The sequence below is a fragment of the Gobius niger genome (assembly GCF_951799975.1).
Source record: "Gobius niger genome assembly, chromosome: 2".
NCBI lineage: Eukaryota > Metazoa > Chordata > Actinopteri > Gobiiformes > Gobiidae > Gobius > Gobius niger.
The window spans coordinates 20,129,064-20,146,640 of NC_136853.1; the positions used below are offsets into that span (position 1 = coordinate 20,129,064).

At 40.1% G+C, this 17,577-nt stretch overlaps 1 protein-coding gene across 1 annotated transcript in view; it reads right to left on the minus strand.

Annotated features, from left to right (window-relative positions):
• Window positions 1-13,680: 13,680 nt before the first annotated feature.
• brinp1 (bone morphogenetic protein/retinoic acid inducible neural-specific 1) overlaps window positions 13,681-17,577 on the minus strand; it is a 132,859-nt gene continuing 128,962 nt past the window's right edge. The window contains exon 8 of the mRNA XM_079581068.1: window positions 13,681-15,191. Within this exon, the coding sequence (XP_079437194.1) occupies window positions 14,051-15,191 (1,141 nt within the window). The 3' untranslated portion in view covers window positions 13,681-14,050. The remainder of the gene's footprint in view (window positions 15,192-17,577) is intronic.

Consider the following 17,577-nt stretch of genomic DNA (forward strand, 5'->3'; position numbering starts at 1 on the left):
TCGGACTCGCATTTGCGTTAGGAGGAAATGGAGTCTATCTTGATTCAAAGTGACATTTTGTTTCACAATGAAATTCATGGCTGCAGTGTCATGGCCTCATTCCTACGGACTACAGTGAACACTTAAAGAGTGCTTCCTTTTTCTTTAAACTGTCTTGTGTTCGGGAGGTGCTGGGCCAAGAGGCATATTGTAGAGAATACGGCAAGGTAAAGCAGCAGACCTTGTTTCTGCAAGTGTGAATCATTTCTTCTGTATGAACACTTTATTATGAGTATACTTAGAAAAACAGAAATTATTCAATTTATCTGCCTATGAATAGAAAACAGCACAGTATCAGTGGAGGACTAAAACTGCCAAAATCATCAACTCTAATAAATATAATATTCATGATTAATACTTGGCTGTCACACACTAACATTTAAAGCATTTGCTTAGGGCTGTACAATTAATCGAAGTTTCAGTTACGATTTTGATTATTACACAAGCACAAAAATAGCATAATCAAGAAAAAAATATTATAAGGGTGCCCTCCCGCTTGTCTATCCAAAGCGCAAAAAAATCTGTCCTGCGCGGTTTGTGTGTCAGCGCATCTGATCAGCTAAAATACCAGCGCAGCGTGATGGAACCCTGAATAATATCATACTAATATATTTATACCTAGCTCTTGAGATAACGCCACTGTTCAGCGCTCACCTTGTGCTGAAAGGAGAACAGCTGTTTACAGCCTCCATATCCTCTGCCCAGGCACTGGTTTTGTGTAGTAGAAGAGTCTAAAACTCTTCTTCTGTGCCACTGTGATGATTGTTTCTGTTTCCTTCGCATTTCCCGTGCTAAAGGCTCATGCTTTGGTCCGACATAAAAACATTAGCGCTGTGTGATGATGTCATCAGGCCGCGCGGCTCTGTTTGCTTGGACAGGTGTGATGGCTGGCCAGCAGGGGGCAGGTATCTCTCAATGGAGGATTAGTTTAGAAAAGTGAGCATATTAAATATTTGTTATTGTCCAGGGAAAATGTTTTGCATATTTTTTTTTGTTTTTTTTTTATTCAAAACAAATAACAAATACATTTCTTTAAGGCAACATATAATCGTTTGAATAATCGTGATTTCAATTATTACTAAAATAATCCTGATATTATTTTTCTATAATCGAACAGCTCTACATTTGCTCACATTTCTTGAGCCACATATTCACAGTTTCATAACTTTATGGGAAGATCTCTCCGGCCCTTTTCTTTCGCTCGCCCAAGAGAGTAGTAGAGTATGATCATTTTTAACAGATAGGAAACTCTTATCCAATTGGTAGAAGGGGGTATTGAATTGAATCCTTGTGTACAGTTTTACAGTGACAAGGTTTGACCCCTAGCAGCTTCCCTACAAGGTTACTGGGCTCTTTGTACCATGGCCGTGCGGTAACCCATACATCAGCTCTGACACAGGCAAAATGGATGTCACTGCAGCCGAGCTTAAACCACAGCGATTCTTCTGCAAACATGAGTGCGCCCGGGCTCGTGTTGACTGTAAGCACTGAGCGGATGGACCTATGTGTAATTTATACTATCATTAATAACACATTATGATTCTTGCTAAGGAACCGTTCATCATGTTAACATTAAGGAGTGATTAAAAGCTAATGCTCTGCTAATGATCATTGCAAACGGTTGGAAATAATCAGATTCTGCGTGCCCCGTGGTGTGATGAGCCAGTCAATTTTTCTTTTTTTTCTTTTTTTAATTTGGCAGGCTACTCCAGGAAATGTTTCATTGGTAATTATTGTAATAAGAAAATACAGTGGTTCGGGGAAGGAGATAGGCTGAGAGAGTGTAATTCTAAAAGGGCGCAGTACAGCACAGTGTCTTCCCCCTCCCTGTCCTGCCTCTCCCATGTCTCCTATACCTTTTCCTTAAAAGCAATTCCAGGCGGGTCACTTGTACACAGCTCACCAGTCAAACAGTCAAAGCAGAATGCAACGACCAATCTATTTAAAAAAAAAAAAAGTGTTTATAGCAGGGTTTTGCAATTTTCATTTTCACCCAGTTTTTGTCTCTTTCAAGCACACTAAAAATCAACAACAAACAGCTGGCTTCGTATTTCTTCATTCCTGAAAAAAAGCGAAACATACGATGGGGCTATAAATGAATGGGGTTCCACATACATAGATTGAAGGTCTACAGTAAAAAAACAACAACGTACCTTTCCATGTAAAGTTGCAAAGTGCTTTGTGCCCATGTCTTTGGAAGGACAAACAAAGCTCTTCTTCTTCTTCTTGTACAGGATCATGTAACTGACAGACTCCAAAATTCTGAGTCTTATATTTTTGTACTTATTAAATTTCAGAATAAATAATCCAATATCATTTGATAGAAAAAGTTCACTGTCTTAATTAATTCCAGGAAACATTTAAATATAATTATAGTAAATTACATATACCCTGTTTTATCGTATTCAGAAATAAGTAGATAATATGACTTTATAAAACTATAAAATTGCAATTAATGCTGCTGCTTATAAATACGCACTACATTGACATTATTTAGACAAACGTTGGCCTTGAGCTTGTGAACTTGTGTTTACAAGTCAGATGCTCTCCGACTATATAAAGGGTGGACCGCACTTGTTTTGGAGAAGCGAAGGAAAACATTTTCATGATTTCATGAGTTATATTTATTGAATCATTTTGTAACGAGGGCAAAGCCCAAAGTGTGGGTGCTTGAGCCACGCAGCACCACAGGATCAGGGCCTATGTCAGTGTTACAAACATATATTACTTTTTTCAGTAACTTAACAATACAACATATTACTTAAACAAAATACGGGAATATATTAGTCATTACATTTCAAGTAACTTGAGTTACAATTGCATTTAAATGTATGGGGGAAAAAAAGCCAAACTCCCCCCAAATAAAATGCATCCTCCTTTGGCCGCCTGTTGCACACGGCACTTTTTGTCCTTTTATGGTGAATGAGGCGATGACATATGCTAATTAGCCCTCACACTAAATTTCCCAATTCCCAATTTGACATCACCAACCTCAGAACACAGGTTCACAGGAACAAAGTGATTTTCCAAACTGAAGAATGTGTCATGAATCTGGTGCAGTTTTTTGACAGTGCCTTCTTAAAGATCAACTGAAGGCCAAACCAACTTTTTTTTCTGCTGATAAACTGTGTATCTGCGGACTTTAGAGTATTGCTGTTCAAACTTAGTTATTTGTCATTTTAGCGTAAAGTATATTTTGCACTTCTGTAGGCTAAAAACGTCTAAAACCGTGTGTGTACTGCCCCTTCATGGCTAAAAAGTATTTGGAATTTAGATTTTGTGAACCTCCACTTTTATGTAAAAGTAGAACTTCACGACACGAGCACGCGCCGATCTGATTAACGGATCATTTCCCGATCACGCCCAGCGAAGAAGGAAGCGGAAGTGTTTTCTGTACACAATACATTCACAAAGCAGCAGGAGCGTGTGTCATTAGCATTAACGCACTGGAGATGTCAGCTACTCGTCGCGCGGCGTGAGGATTTTCCGCGTTCATTTAATTCTGTTTCGTTCTGTTTCTTGTGTGCAAAGATGTACATGAATGAGGCCCGATAAATGTACCCATTTTACTTAATGTGTTTGGTGCCTGGATACATTGCTTATAATTGAAACACAAAATGTCATCACACAATTGCTTAATTGAGTAGTAACTGAGTTCCCACAAGTTTGCACCTGTTTAACATTAGGTAATAGGAATGCTAAGTTTTATATTATGGACAGTAGGAACCATGTTTACATAAACTATATAAAAAGACACATTTGCACTGACATGGAGCCAGACTTAACTTTTTTTTACTGACGGTGCTACGATAATTGGTTAAAACAATGATGGAAATGACCAGTCATCATATACATCAGAAAGAAGGCGGGTTCTGTGTCCCAGATGAATGTGCTGTGTCTAAAATGCGAATATCAACCCAAGAACAAATGCAAAAAACCCGGTAAAGATGCTGAACCTGGTGAGAGAGAGTTTGTCATCCAGAGTGGGCTGAGAGGGTACTCTGCCAGGAAGAAGCCCTTTCTCCAAAAGAAAAGTAAAAAAGCCAGATAAATACACAAGGGTAAATACTTGCATTTTCAGAGACATATCCTGAGGAAGAAAAATGGACCATTGATTCTGATAATCATGACCATTGTAACGTTTGGAGGAAAAAGGGGTGAATCTTGCAAGTCTGAGAACACCATCCCAACTGTGAAATACGGGGGTGGCATCATCATGCTGTGGGGCTGTTTTGCTGCAAGAGGGACTGATGCACTTCACAAAATAGATCACGACGAAAGAATATTATGTGGAAATATTGGAGCAACATCTCAAGACATCAGCCAGGAAGTTAAAGATGGGTTTTCCAAATGGACAATTCCCAAAGCAAACTGCCAATACTGGTTACAAAGTGGCTTAAGGAAAACAAAGTCAATGTTTTGAAGTGGCCAATCCCGAAGTCATGATCTCAGTCCAGTTGTAAATGTTTGGGCAGAGCTGAAAAGGCATGAGCACCAGGGCCGCCTTAACCAATGGGCTAGCAGGGGCTGGAGCCCAGGGGCCTACCGTATTCAAGGGCCTATCACGGGGGTCGGCAACCCGAGGCTCCAGAGCCGCATGCGGCTCTTCGGCCTCCTTGTAGTGGCTCTTTTGTCCCACTGGAGCAGCACCGAGTATATCTACAAGGAGAACCGGTTCTGATGAGTAATCCATCAGAACCGTGTGACTCCTTCATTAACAACGCCTCTTATTGATCCACTTTGCACCCAGCCTCTTTATATGATAAACCTGCAGGCGCGGAGCCGCAGCAGATACACGCCTGCAGATACACGCCTGCAGATGCACGCACCAGTCGCACCAACGTCTGCGCTGTTTTAGGATCCGCGCACTTTGTAAAGAGCCCGTCTGAATCTGTCCCCTTCATATACGCTAATACGTGCAGCTGCTACGTTATTAAGAACCAAAACAATATTATATTATAGCCTAATTTATAGCCTATTTTTTATGAATTGATAAGCGGAATGATAAAGAACCGTATCAATAAGAGAAAACTATCCATGGTATCTGTTTAAGCCCCGGGGCCTATGGGTACATTAAGGTGGGCCTGATGAGCACACAAGGTGGACTACAAATTTAGCTCAGTTGCACCAGTTCTGTTTGGAGGAATGGACCAAAACTCCTGCCAACTATTGTGAGAATCTTGTGGAAGCAAATCCAAAACGTTTGACCCAAAATATACAGTTTAAAGGCAAAGCTTAATATTAATGAAATGTTTTTAAACATTTGGATTTTAAAAAGTAATATAAAGCCGTGTGGAAAATTCCATCTCTCATTCTTCTGGCATTTAGAATAGAAATATTTGTTAATTCTGGTTTCATGTCAGACACTGAGAAAAAAAATGCATGTGTGTCTTTTAATATAGTGCATGTAAACATCTGGTTCCCACTGTAGATTGGGAACCCTCAATAGACCTTATTCAAAACATTTTAACTGATTCTGAATAATCGCCTTAGCCTTTAGGCATGTGAATCGCCATTCTCTCTGTCGGAGAGCAGACACAAGTACAAAACCATGCCAGTCCGTATGTTCTTCCTCAGATCCTCAGATTGCTCATAATTTACACAACAGAAACAAGAATAAGTGGCGATGGCAAAGGGGAGAGGAGGAGCAGGCACCACTCCAGCCCGTGGTAACCTTGATGACACCCTTCATTACAGTGTGCCTGCTGACATCCTGACAGAGCCTCGCTGCACCAGATGGAGGGGAGGGTACACTGCACTCATTCCACACTCCGCTTGTCCTTTGTGCAGGGGGCCAGGAATCCTGAAGTTGAGGATACAGCTAAGGAAAAGCAGCAGCCCCTGATTGAACCAAAGTAGCTCAGCTGCCCTATACACGTCCTTGTGCACCGGCAGCGGGTGGCTTCAACTCTGCCCCGACCTTGCCACATCACAAACCTTGGCATGCTCGTGAAGCTTGGGTACTCACGGTCCAGTGTTCCCCATGGAGAATTCATCAGCAATTTAGCATACACCACAGAATAAAGAGTGTAAGGGGTTACAAGGGGGTGACACACGAAAAGACATGAAACTCATGCAACCGTAGTGTCAATGGACAAAAAAAAAGAGAGAGTTGTGCCAATTGTCATCAATTACATTTGCACAAGGGTCCAACTTGTCATAAAATAAAGCTGAGCAACAAAAAAACTCAAGCCTCACCACGGCAAATCAATTTCAGTCCAACAGCCAGCCTTATTTTGTTTTTGACGATATTCATGGCATTTTTTTATTCATCTTTTAAGTAGTTTCAGAGCAAAACTAGAGCATGAAACACTAGCCAGCGAAGACAACATGAGTCTGAACAGCGCACAATGTGACAAAGAAAGCTGCCTGACAGTGCTGAGAGATATGTAGTTATGGTGGTCTGATCAAAAGTGGCATCACGAGCAAGTCCCCTTTAAGCACATTGGCAGTTAGCAAAGAGCTGCCCAAACGCTTTGTCTTCCTGACAGTCCTTTGATGAGAGCCCCTTGGGTGATTCACAGTGAACACGGCTCTTAAAAAAACGGGATCAAAACAAATCGAGAGGCACCAAGAGGAGGACTGCAGATGATTAAAATTTCAGATAGATGGTAAGAACGTAAAATAAGCGCGCGCTAAACACGGGCCGACTACACAGGGGCTAAGATGAAGATGCTGTAATGCTCACAGTGATTCATTAGTTCATGGCTGTCAATTTGGGAAAGACAAAAGGTCAGTGTTTTTAATAGGCTGCTGGTTCTGGTGGGGGCTGCATACTCAGAACAATAAGCTCATCAATTTCATCAGCAAATCATGTTTATTGGAAGGCAGCAAATTAGGAAGAAGTCACGTTCTCAATTTATCCACGTTGACAGTCTTGCATTGATTTTCACCTTCAGTGTTGCTTGTATGATGTTTCCATGAATCCATTGATTGATTACTACGGAGAAAATGTGCAGACTTTACTTCACTTAATTTTGACCAATAAGAGCAAAGGGGTACGCATGTTTTTCTGACCAATGGTAAATTGGATTGGAACACAGAATTGACTTGCATTGACAATTAACTTTCCTCAAGCATCATATTTGTATTTATTTATTTATTTACGTGACTCATTTGAATATTGTGGATGGCTGTTTGGTAAAATTGACGATTTGATAGCCTAAAATTAAACATATCATCCTCCTCTGCATGCGCACACAGTGCCATACATCATCCTATCAGTGATTGGCAGCATGATTGGTAGGGCTCTGACTGTTCGTGCACAGGACGAGGCACATATTAGGAGCTAAATTTTGGTAGCAGATGGTAAAACTGTGTGCTCTCCCGAGAGGGGGTTGCCAGCTGGCCTCTCTGTGCTGCCACAACGGGACGAGGAGGAGAATCGCCTTAATGTACATCAGAGAGAAGATAAAACATCATTTGGGCTCATTTACACAGAAGAGACATTCAGTTATGGATAAGTGTAAGAAATCAAATGTAACTTTTATGTCAAAATATTTTACATATTACACACATTTCTTTATTTAAGGATAAAAACAAATTAAAGGGATCAATTAATTATTATTACTATTATTCCTTACAGAAGTAGAGACATTTCTACCTTGGGTACATAGAGAGCGATATGACATGTGATGTCATATCGCTCGGCATCATTGGATTAGCAGCAATTATAAACTAATGGAGATTTTAGAAGTTAAAATACTGGTTATTGTTCATATTAAACCATTTGGACACCACAGATGTATTAACCAGCACTTTTTATACTGTTTTTAGGTAATGTTATGGAAAATGTATGCTAGCAGCCGCAAACATAGCAGATCTCCATGGTAACTCCATGGTAACTATAGACCTATAATATTATGAGGTAAAATGATTTAGTTTTTGAGGAAATGTTCAGTCTTGTACAGAAAGATCATGGACCGAGTGACTGATATTAATGATAATTTAATTTATACATTTTCTTTTTAGCTCCGACTTGTGAAAGTGTAATGCTGTTAATAGGAAAAACTGGTTCCTGCCCCCCGCTGGGTCTGGTGACATCATTACATTCAAGCACCTGCAACCCAGCAATAAATACAGAAGGCATCTCTGACATCTCATCGCCTATATATGGTCATGTTAAGGGGGAAAACAAAGAAGAGAAAAATCGTAACTTTATCCAATTATTCAAAAACTACTTAAACAAATGCAGAATAATTTATGTAGTTTTCCACCCAATAAATATACAAAGACATGGAGAGGAGCAAAGTGGTTCAACAGCCCATAATTACATAAATAACGGAGAATGGATACAGAGGGCATCTCTGGAATCGGCCATATATGGTCATGTTTGAAAACAGCTAGTGGGGAAAACAATTTGGAGAAAAATCTAAACTTTCTCAAATTTTTCTAAAAACTGCTAAAATGCTGAATTATGAATATAGTTTTCTACTAAATAAAGATACAAAGACATGGGGAGGAGCAAAGTGGTTCAACAGCCCATAATTACATAAATAATGAGAATAATATTAATGGAGAACGCTAACAGGATGCTTCATGTTAGCATCGTGCTAATGCTAATGCTAGCTAGCACTAGCTACGACTGCTGTTTTTTCGCTTCTACTGACTCTGCTGTGAAAAAATATCCATTTGGACCAGATTTAGACTTGACTTTATTTGTTTGTGATAAATAAGTTTATATTCCACCAGAAAAAGGCTAAAAAGAGTCAAAAAGTGTGTTTCCCAAAATATTCTATTTTCCCCCTCGGTGAGGCCACGCCCCCTTCTATGAGGAGATGCCGTCTGTATCTAGTATGTAAGTATTCCAACTTATATCCAGAACACATTAACCGTTAATAGCAGTATGAAGTCCCATGAAGTCAAATGTATGGCTAATACATAGAAAATATTAATGATTAAGTGTTCAAAAATGGAGCCTATAGCATCAACGCTAACTTCTTCATCACACAATATTCACTCCATGCAAATACAAATTGACCCTGTGCCCCTCTCATTGCCCATGAAGACACGTCTCTACAGCATGCAAAACAAGTCTGAAATCTCATTGATTATTGTCACCTGAACTCAACCTTTAAACATTGAGGAGGCCACATAATCCTGTTAAATGAATGAACTACCTTTTGCCATTTGGGAATAATCCAAATTTGTAAAATGTGCCTGAGCCAGTCAAGGTTAATTGGGCATTTAGCTCTCGGTGTGGCCCCCAGCACCCAGGAGGAGAGTGTCCCATAACGGAAAGAGGTCCTGCTGTTAAAAGTAGCTCAGTGACCCCTCTATCACACCACTACCTGAATACATGCCTGCAAGACTATACATGAATATACAGAATTAAATCATAGTACTCAGTCCTTCTCCAACACTCAGTGATCCTTGGAAAGCAGAGAGGTGTTTCTAGCTTGTGTTTTCAAAGCCAGCTTGTTGTGTGCGTGCGTGTGTGTGTCCTTCTTGACATAGACAGATGGAGTGGGAGTCACCAGATTTACCAGAGGAAGCAGTTTATAGAATATTGTCTGGGGAGCTCAGGCAGTTTCTGAAATACAGCTTTCAACTCGGAGCCATCAATCTCACCAGTGGCTGTCGAGATCAAGCAGCCAACGGAGCTAGTTTGTTAGTGTTCACAGAAGAAATGTGTTATTGTCTGCTATTCTCAGCCTTCCCAGACAAATACCCACCAGAGGATCCCACTGTAGGAGAACTGAAGAGATGGCAAAGGTGACACTGTCGGTCATCGCTATGCAAATACACTGCCCCATTCTGTCAGTCAGGTGGGGAAAGTAGGCCAGCCTGAAGAAAGGCCTGTGTTAATGAACAAACTTAAGCTGTTTACGCCAAACGCAGTGACAGTGTTTTACACTTGGCAAAAGTGGCTCATTCCCCAAGTAAATGGTAAATGGTCTAAACTTATACAGCTCATTCATACAATAAAGTATGCAGACACTGGTATGACTTGTGAACTTTCAAATCAAAACTATCCAGTCCAGATGACTATCTTATATGAAATCATTGTTATGATCATGGTTATAATGAACCTTGCTATAATTTCTTTCTCCGGTGTGTTGGATTCAGACTGGCTGTAACACTGATGTCTAAATTATAGTGAGTTTATTATTATCTACCTCTCACCTCAAGTGTTCTAAAGCCTAACACAGAGTTATATTGTGAACTCTGTAGATGGCGCTAATTATGATAATGCTCACGTCAAATCATGCACGATCTTGACAGTAAAGCGCTTTCAATGCGCATGCATAAAACTTGTCTATTTTGAGATATTTTTGCTGCGAGGCATGAAGCTGACTTTCGGCACCTAAAGCTCTTCTCTTGTTAAATGTCGGAGCGATATGTCAGTTATGTGAGTGCTTAATGCTATTAACATTACTGCGCTCACACTTCAGCAGCAGGTAACAAGAGCCTGGAATAACAACAGCTTTGAGGTGTTATGTGGCACTGTCTTCAATTATCAAGAGAGCTACCTGCCAGGTTGTGTCTCATACCACGGCAAAAGGCTGCTCACTAACAACTCTGTTACTTCCTGTCATTACTGCTTTTGCACTGCCTGGAGGGAACACATGGCTCCGCTGATGTGTGATAAAACCCATGTTATTATCCTTTTTTGACCTGATGGTTGATGGGAGACATAGTGGAAGGAAGCAGCGGCTCAGTAGATAGAACTTTTTAAGTTATCTACTTATCTTTTGCTTGTGACTGCGGTCATTTAGTCATTAGGTGGAATACTGTGTGATCGGTGTTGGTCAAACATTGACAGGGAAACTTCCAACATTTCACCGTGTTCAATAAAAAAAGAGAAATAATGTGGTAAATGAGAAATACAAGAAGTTGCATTTTTGCTGATAATACACCAATATTTTTTTGCTTTTGTCTTTTACATCACAGACAAAAATGGGGTGATTTTGTTGGATCCAAAATAGGCCTCTTTTGATACTATGTAGGCTCCTCTTTCGATTAGTTTGCTAGTTTCTTAACATTAATAATAAATGTAAGTGCGGTGTTATTAGCATTTCTCTCAGAAAGAGACATCCCTTTGTTTGGTTTGCGACTCATTTGTATCAAATAGAAATTATGTAATATTATACAGGAGACATAGTGGTCTAGCGCTTTGCCTTCATTAGGCTCAAAGCGCTTTACAGCAAGTAAAGTAGCCTATTTGAGCGGCTCCCAACTGGTGTAGCTTTGGGACCCACCTTCATTCAGCCTATCATGGCAAACTGCGACCCACGAGTAAACAACAAAACACAACTTGTGAATGGTTTTGATTTCGTTATATCAAAGCAAGGGTTAAAATCTTGGGATATTGTGAGGGAGCACCTACCTGTGAGTGAGTAGCTGGTGATGTTGGTGATGGTCAGAGCTGGCGCAGATGTGTGCAGCCGTACTTCTGTCAGTCTGGCAACTGTGGCAAAATGCGTATCTTTCCATGGAACATGGAGTGCTGAGATAATAGTTCCTTGTGAAGCTCTTTGGGTGAATTGTGAATGTGAAAAAAGTGTATAAAAGAAAGACACCCCCTTTGTCCCCTTTTGGTTTCAGTTTGGCCTTATTTTAGTTTACAACATACTATCAAAATACATAATCTAATCACAGAGATCTTGATTTATTCATTGATCCAATATAAAGGCAAACACTAAAATACGATGAAAGCAATATATGAACAGTGAGGTTAAGTCCCGTGACCTGCTGGACATAAACTGGCGACAATCACTAGCCTATGTAGTACCTTACAATGAGTGCAATGTATAGTCAGTGAGTGAAAATACACTGAAAAAGAAGAAAAAAAGGAAAAGGAAAAAAAGAAAAAGAAAAAGGACTAACTGTGCTGCAATGTCTCTACAATGTAGAAAATAGCACATGATCTCTGTATTAAATATAGCTTTTTAATGAGAAATAGATTATATGAAACATTCATTTGAAATAAGCTGATATAATATCTCAACAGAACAGCAAAAAGTACATAAGCAATGCATTATGTGTAAAAATCTTCCATCAGACATATCCATGGATACATGTAAGCAACACTGTGATAGCGTAACACCATATGACGAGATGTGCTTGCAGTGGATCCAAATTAGAAAGTACATTGTGATTCAACATTATAAAAAACAATGGGGAATTATGAATGAGATTAGAGTCCACTATTTTATGTCAATTCATCAGAAATGGGGTGCTTTTATATTAAGTCTTTACTGTATTCCCTTTTATTTAATATTTTATAGTATCATAATGTAGCAGAGCATTGAATCAGTATATACAGACATATTGTACAACAGCGGACTGAACAGTATCCCCTGTTACATAAAGTCACCCTTCGTCATTTCAAACGGCAGATCGCCCCGCATGCACAAAACAAAATGAGTGGGTTTTTGGACAAACAATGACCCGATGCCAAAGGAATTTCAGTGTCACATGATGTAACAGCCAAAACGTCCTCTGGTTTAAATCATGTTAAAGGGATAGATAACAGGCACTTAATAAGAACAAGAATAATGTTGGAAATGTATTTGCTGAATGGTGACTGGGTGTTTTTTTTTTTTTTTTCACAGGGGCTTAGAAATATTGTAGAATAGAACAAAAAAAAAAATCCATTGTGAATCTGGGTAGAGCATAACAATTTGACAAGCTTTCGGCAATCTTCAGTGATGTTTGGTTTCACCTCATCCAACAATGTGTCTCTGAATTCTTTCATGAACAGAACAGATAGGTAGTGCTGTTTCCTTGTGGTTAGTCAATATGACTTCCCCGGTCATGCAGCTGAAACATCAAGCACCAACCTTCAAACTGGAAATGAAGCCTTCAGGAAATAATGCTCCAGTGTTTACTGCTATAATACATTGAGGCTTTAGATTTTTCTGTGCCACTGGCAAAACATAAATGTTTAATCATTTATAAATCTAACCCATTCACTTATTGTTTAATTTGTTTTGTGCTCTTGTCTGATATAAAGAGATTATTACAGGAAATACAGCTTGTATCCAACATGTATGTTATGAAGTAAGCATGTAGTGTAATACTGGGGGGTGCTTGCCTCTCTCGATGGACGTCAGGGGAGTGTATGGCTTTCACTCATCTTGTAACGTGCCTGAATGATGAAGGTTTACATTTTGCTCTTGGTGCGGGAAAGCTCCACAAATCAGCAGTCACAACATGTACATTTTGCAAAGCTGTTCAAAATAGCATTGATTGTTAAATTCTTCAGACCACAATATTGCACTCGCGCACCAGGAGGTACTGCTTTGTGAGAAACACAACTTGTATCTCAAACACGAGAAGAAGCACTCCAAACTGAAAAGGTTAAACTCAGACAATGTCAATCTGAAAGGACACATTAAATTAAGAACAGCGAGAAGCGTCAAGCCAAAAGAAAACACAGCCACACTCTCACGCACACACATATATATATGAATATAAACAGCTGGCTTTGATATTCGACATGATTATGCATTACTGCCTTGCTGTGTGCCGTGTGTGTTTGGTAACTTACAAAGGGCAATATGGATTCAGTTTGCAATAGAGTTTCTATTGTAATAATTTGGGATATGGATCCTTACATTATATAAACATCTTCAATATCAAACCATCAGTTGTGAAACTGTTGACTTGAAATAAAGGATATCTGGTCTGCCCTGGTTTATTTTTTTTTATTTTAAAAATGTTTGTGTTTCATAAGAATGGCAGTTTCAGATAAAACCTTTGATCCCTCAGAGTAAAATCAAGGCCTCTTCTCACAAGTAAATAGAAGATTTTTTTTCCGTCTCTCTTTTGAGTTTTAGTTAGGGGAGTGACAGACATGCTGGGAAAAATATGGTACAGTCTTCAAAGTGGATCCATTAATCTCCTTTGTCTGCCTGAACTACTTTCCATCACTGCATGTCCTTTTTGTTTTAAGAATTATTCTTACAAATTTAATACTACATCAAAAGGCAGAAAAAGTCCAAAAGTGAAACAAAATTCAGATTTATATTCCCTTAGATTCTTTTGTTCATTATGCTGCGAACGTTTAACAGAGTTTAGTTGTTAAGTGATCTGACTGTTTGAGAATCTCTGTGCTATACATGTCCAAGGCATGGTTCACTCGGATCATCTCACTGTTGTTGAGCTTCAGCCTATGCTTGAGCATACAGGAGAAAAGGTCCAGCTGGGGTTTCCCAGGTGCAGACGGAGGGGCTAGACGGTTAATGCGATCTCTGATGTCCAGTAACAAGAGCATGACCGAGGAGGAGGAGTAGAACTGAGTTCCTTGTGTGTACGATTGGTTCACCTGCTGCACAGCACTACGCAGCAGGTCTCCATTGAAGCGCAGACTGTAGCCGAACACTTGGATGTCAGATATTTTAATGTAAATCTGTCGTTTGTTTGGGTCTGCCAGGTCAACTGGGCCCTGGCCTGTGTCATTGCGGAGACCAGTGGGGATCTTAGCTCGACTACGCAGGTAAATGTGGACAGTCTCAAAGAAAGTCTTCCAGCGGTTCCCCAGCAGCAGGGTCCAGTTGAAACACTGGGAGTTTTGCAGACGCACTTTCTCCCATCGAGGATATCCATGTTCTCCAAATGGCATGCTCCAGCCCTCAGAGTGGCTGCCACTGAAAGGATTGACGTACACAAAGAACATGGGGTCAATGCTGCTGTTTCGCATCTGACAGATCTTCATTGATAACCCAATAATCATATGGAGGTAGTCCATGCGGTTTTTGTTACTTTTGAGAGTAAGGGACATGCGTTTACGCCACCGAGGGTCAAAGAAAGTCTCGAGACGAATCTCATTGCTGATAAAGGTAGTGTGTATGTAGAGGCGGGAATCCATCTTTTGTAGCAGGTACTTGAGCTCCAAGTCCTGAAAATCCAGATCTGTTTCAAAGCTGATGAATTGTTCACTTCGTTCGGAGTCCACATTCTGAGGCTCGCAGCGGCCACGGTACAGCTTATAGCCCTTGTTACAGGAGCCACACTGGGAGATGTTGGCCAGGCTGCACATGGCACAGCTGTTGTTGCCTCCGATGACACAAGGAATGGGCCGCTGGCACAGAGTGACACCTGTGTGGCACACACATGTCCTCTGGCTCTCCAGGAATGTTCCCCAGAAACCATTCTCATTGCAGTAGAGGAACGACTGCACCCTGTTCAGCCATTGCATCACAGACCTATGGCAGAGAGAGAGAGAGAGACAAACGATGGATGAATAAAATGTTTATAGATGATACACTGATTATTACAACCAGAAAACCAGCACCTAGTTAATAAGTGATCATGTTAAGCCAAATACAGTTACATAGGTCTATACTGAGACTGATACAATATCTAGACATATAAATGAAACACATTGGTGCTATCTGTAAAATCTATAAATCTGTATTCTAATGTGATGATTAAACAGGCTATTCACAAAACGGGTATTTTAGTTCTTTGAAGCACAAAGGGGAGTCGGGCAGTTTTCTTCAAGCAGAGAAGTGTTCGTTGTTATTCTGCTCTGGTCTCCTCTTTTACCCTCAGGCCTGCTTCTTTCCTTGTCATCTTGACAGTATTGGAACTTCCTTTTGTGACTGTGAAGGTGAATTCTGAATCGTGATTTCAGAGCAGCAGACTGGTCAAGGTTAGACTGACATGTTAATGAACCTTCCTTTTAACAATGATAGATGACAAAACATACCCCAGAGCTGTGCCCAAACAAAACCTAGAACATATCAACTATAAAGGAAAATAGATCTTAAACCAAAGAGTATATTCTGTACAAGAGATTCAAACTGTGCAACTTGATGGTACTTTGGATTCTTCTCTACATAGTGTCAACACTGATTTCACTGATTCACTTGTGGAGGGTGAGAGAGAGAGGGAAGAGAGCGAAAGAGAGCGAGAAAGAGAGACAGAGAAAGAAAGAGAGAGAGGGAAGAGAGCAAAACAGAGAGAGAAAAGAGAGACAGAGAAAGAAAGAGAGAGAGAAAGAAAGAAAGAAAGAAAGAAAGAAAGAAAGGGAGAGAGGGAGAGAATCAGAGAGAGAGAGAAAAGAGAGACAGAGAAAGAAAGAGAGAGAGAAAGAAAGAAAGAAAGAAAGGGAGAGAGGGAGAGAATCAGAGAGAGAGAAAAGAGAGACAGAGAAAGAAAGAGAGAGAGAAAGAAAGAAAGAAAGACAGAAAGAAAGAGAGAGAGGGAGAGAGAGAGAATCAGAGAGAGAGAAAAGAGAGACAGAGAAAGAAAGAGAGAGAGAAAGAAAGAAAGACAGAAAGACAGAGAGAGAGGAAGAGAGAGAGAGAAAGAAATAAAGACAGAAAGAAAGAGAGAGAGGGAGAGAGAGAGAATCAGAGAGAGAGAAAAGAGAGACAGAGAAAGAAAGAGAGAGAGAAAGAAAGACAGAAAGAAAGAGAGAGAGGGAGAGAGAGGGAGAAAGAGAGAGAGAGACAGAGAGAGAGAGAAAGAGAGAGAAAGAAAGAGAGAAAGAGAGAGAGAGAAAGAGAGAGGGAGAAAGAGAGAGGGAGAAAGAGAGAGAGAAAGAGAGAGAGGGAGAGAGAGAAAAAGAGACAGAGAGAAAGAGAAAGAGAGAGAGAGAGAGAGAGAGAGAGAGAGAGAGAGAGAGAGAGAGAGAGAGAGGATGATTCAAGTGCAATAATGTCTTTGAGGCGTGAAAACTTAACTCAAGAGAAATAAAGTGAATGCCCTGGTTTTTCTATTACCGAGTATATATTAAATGTATTCTGGTCTGTGGGGAGATTTAACACAAAATTGCACTGGAATTGATATAATTTAATTGGAACTTAATCAAACATGTTTGTTGATGGGAGGTAATATAATTACTGTATTAGTTTAATGGAAGACTGAATTATGCAGCGCAGGGATGTTTTGTTTGCACTGCTTTGCATCCGTTGTTCATTCTGGCCTGTCTGAAATGTTTTAGTGTTAGGGAAAACCGGAGCATGTGGAAAACCTTGTAAGCACAGGAGGAAAAAACACACAGAAAGGTCCCACCTGGCATGGAAATCACATTTTTGAAACCGACCTCTTTTGTTCCAAGACCATAAGGTCAAAAGGTAATGCAGTTTTATATTCAGCTTGTTCATGCACTACAGTTCATTAGGGCAGATCGTATGTTTGGGTTAACCTGGAGCCATATTGATATTACAGCGTCAATAACATTTGCACCGACATCAATCTGGGACCGCGGATGGATTCTCCCGTGTGCTTGTAAACTCACAAACACCGCAAGAATTCAGCTTTCTGGCATGGTTATGTTTGGGTAATAAGTCTGCAAGTTTAATAAGACACCATAAGACTGCTTCATTTTATATATTCCTTCGCTACAGTGTAAAAAAATCGTCTGTCAAAAACAATAGAAATTAGCGAGTGGTAATTAATCAAATGGTGCCAACAGCACTATTTGTAAATATATGGGAGTGGGACATGTATAATGAAGGCGATGCAGAGCTCCTATGTTAATGAGCTGGCTGTGAGTGGTGTTACTTCAGATCTGTCACTATTAATCATTTAAACTCAAGACAAAATGCTACGTTCATTCTACTTAAAGCTAGCTGCCTGTGC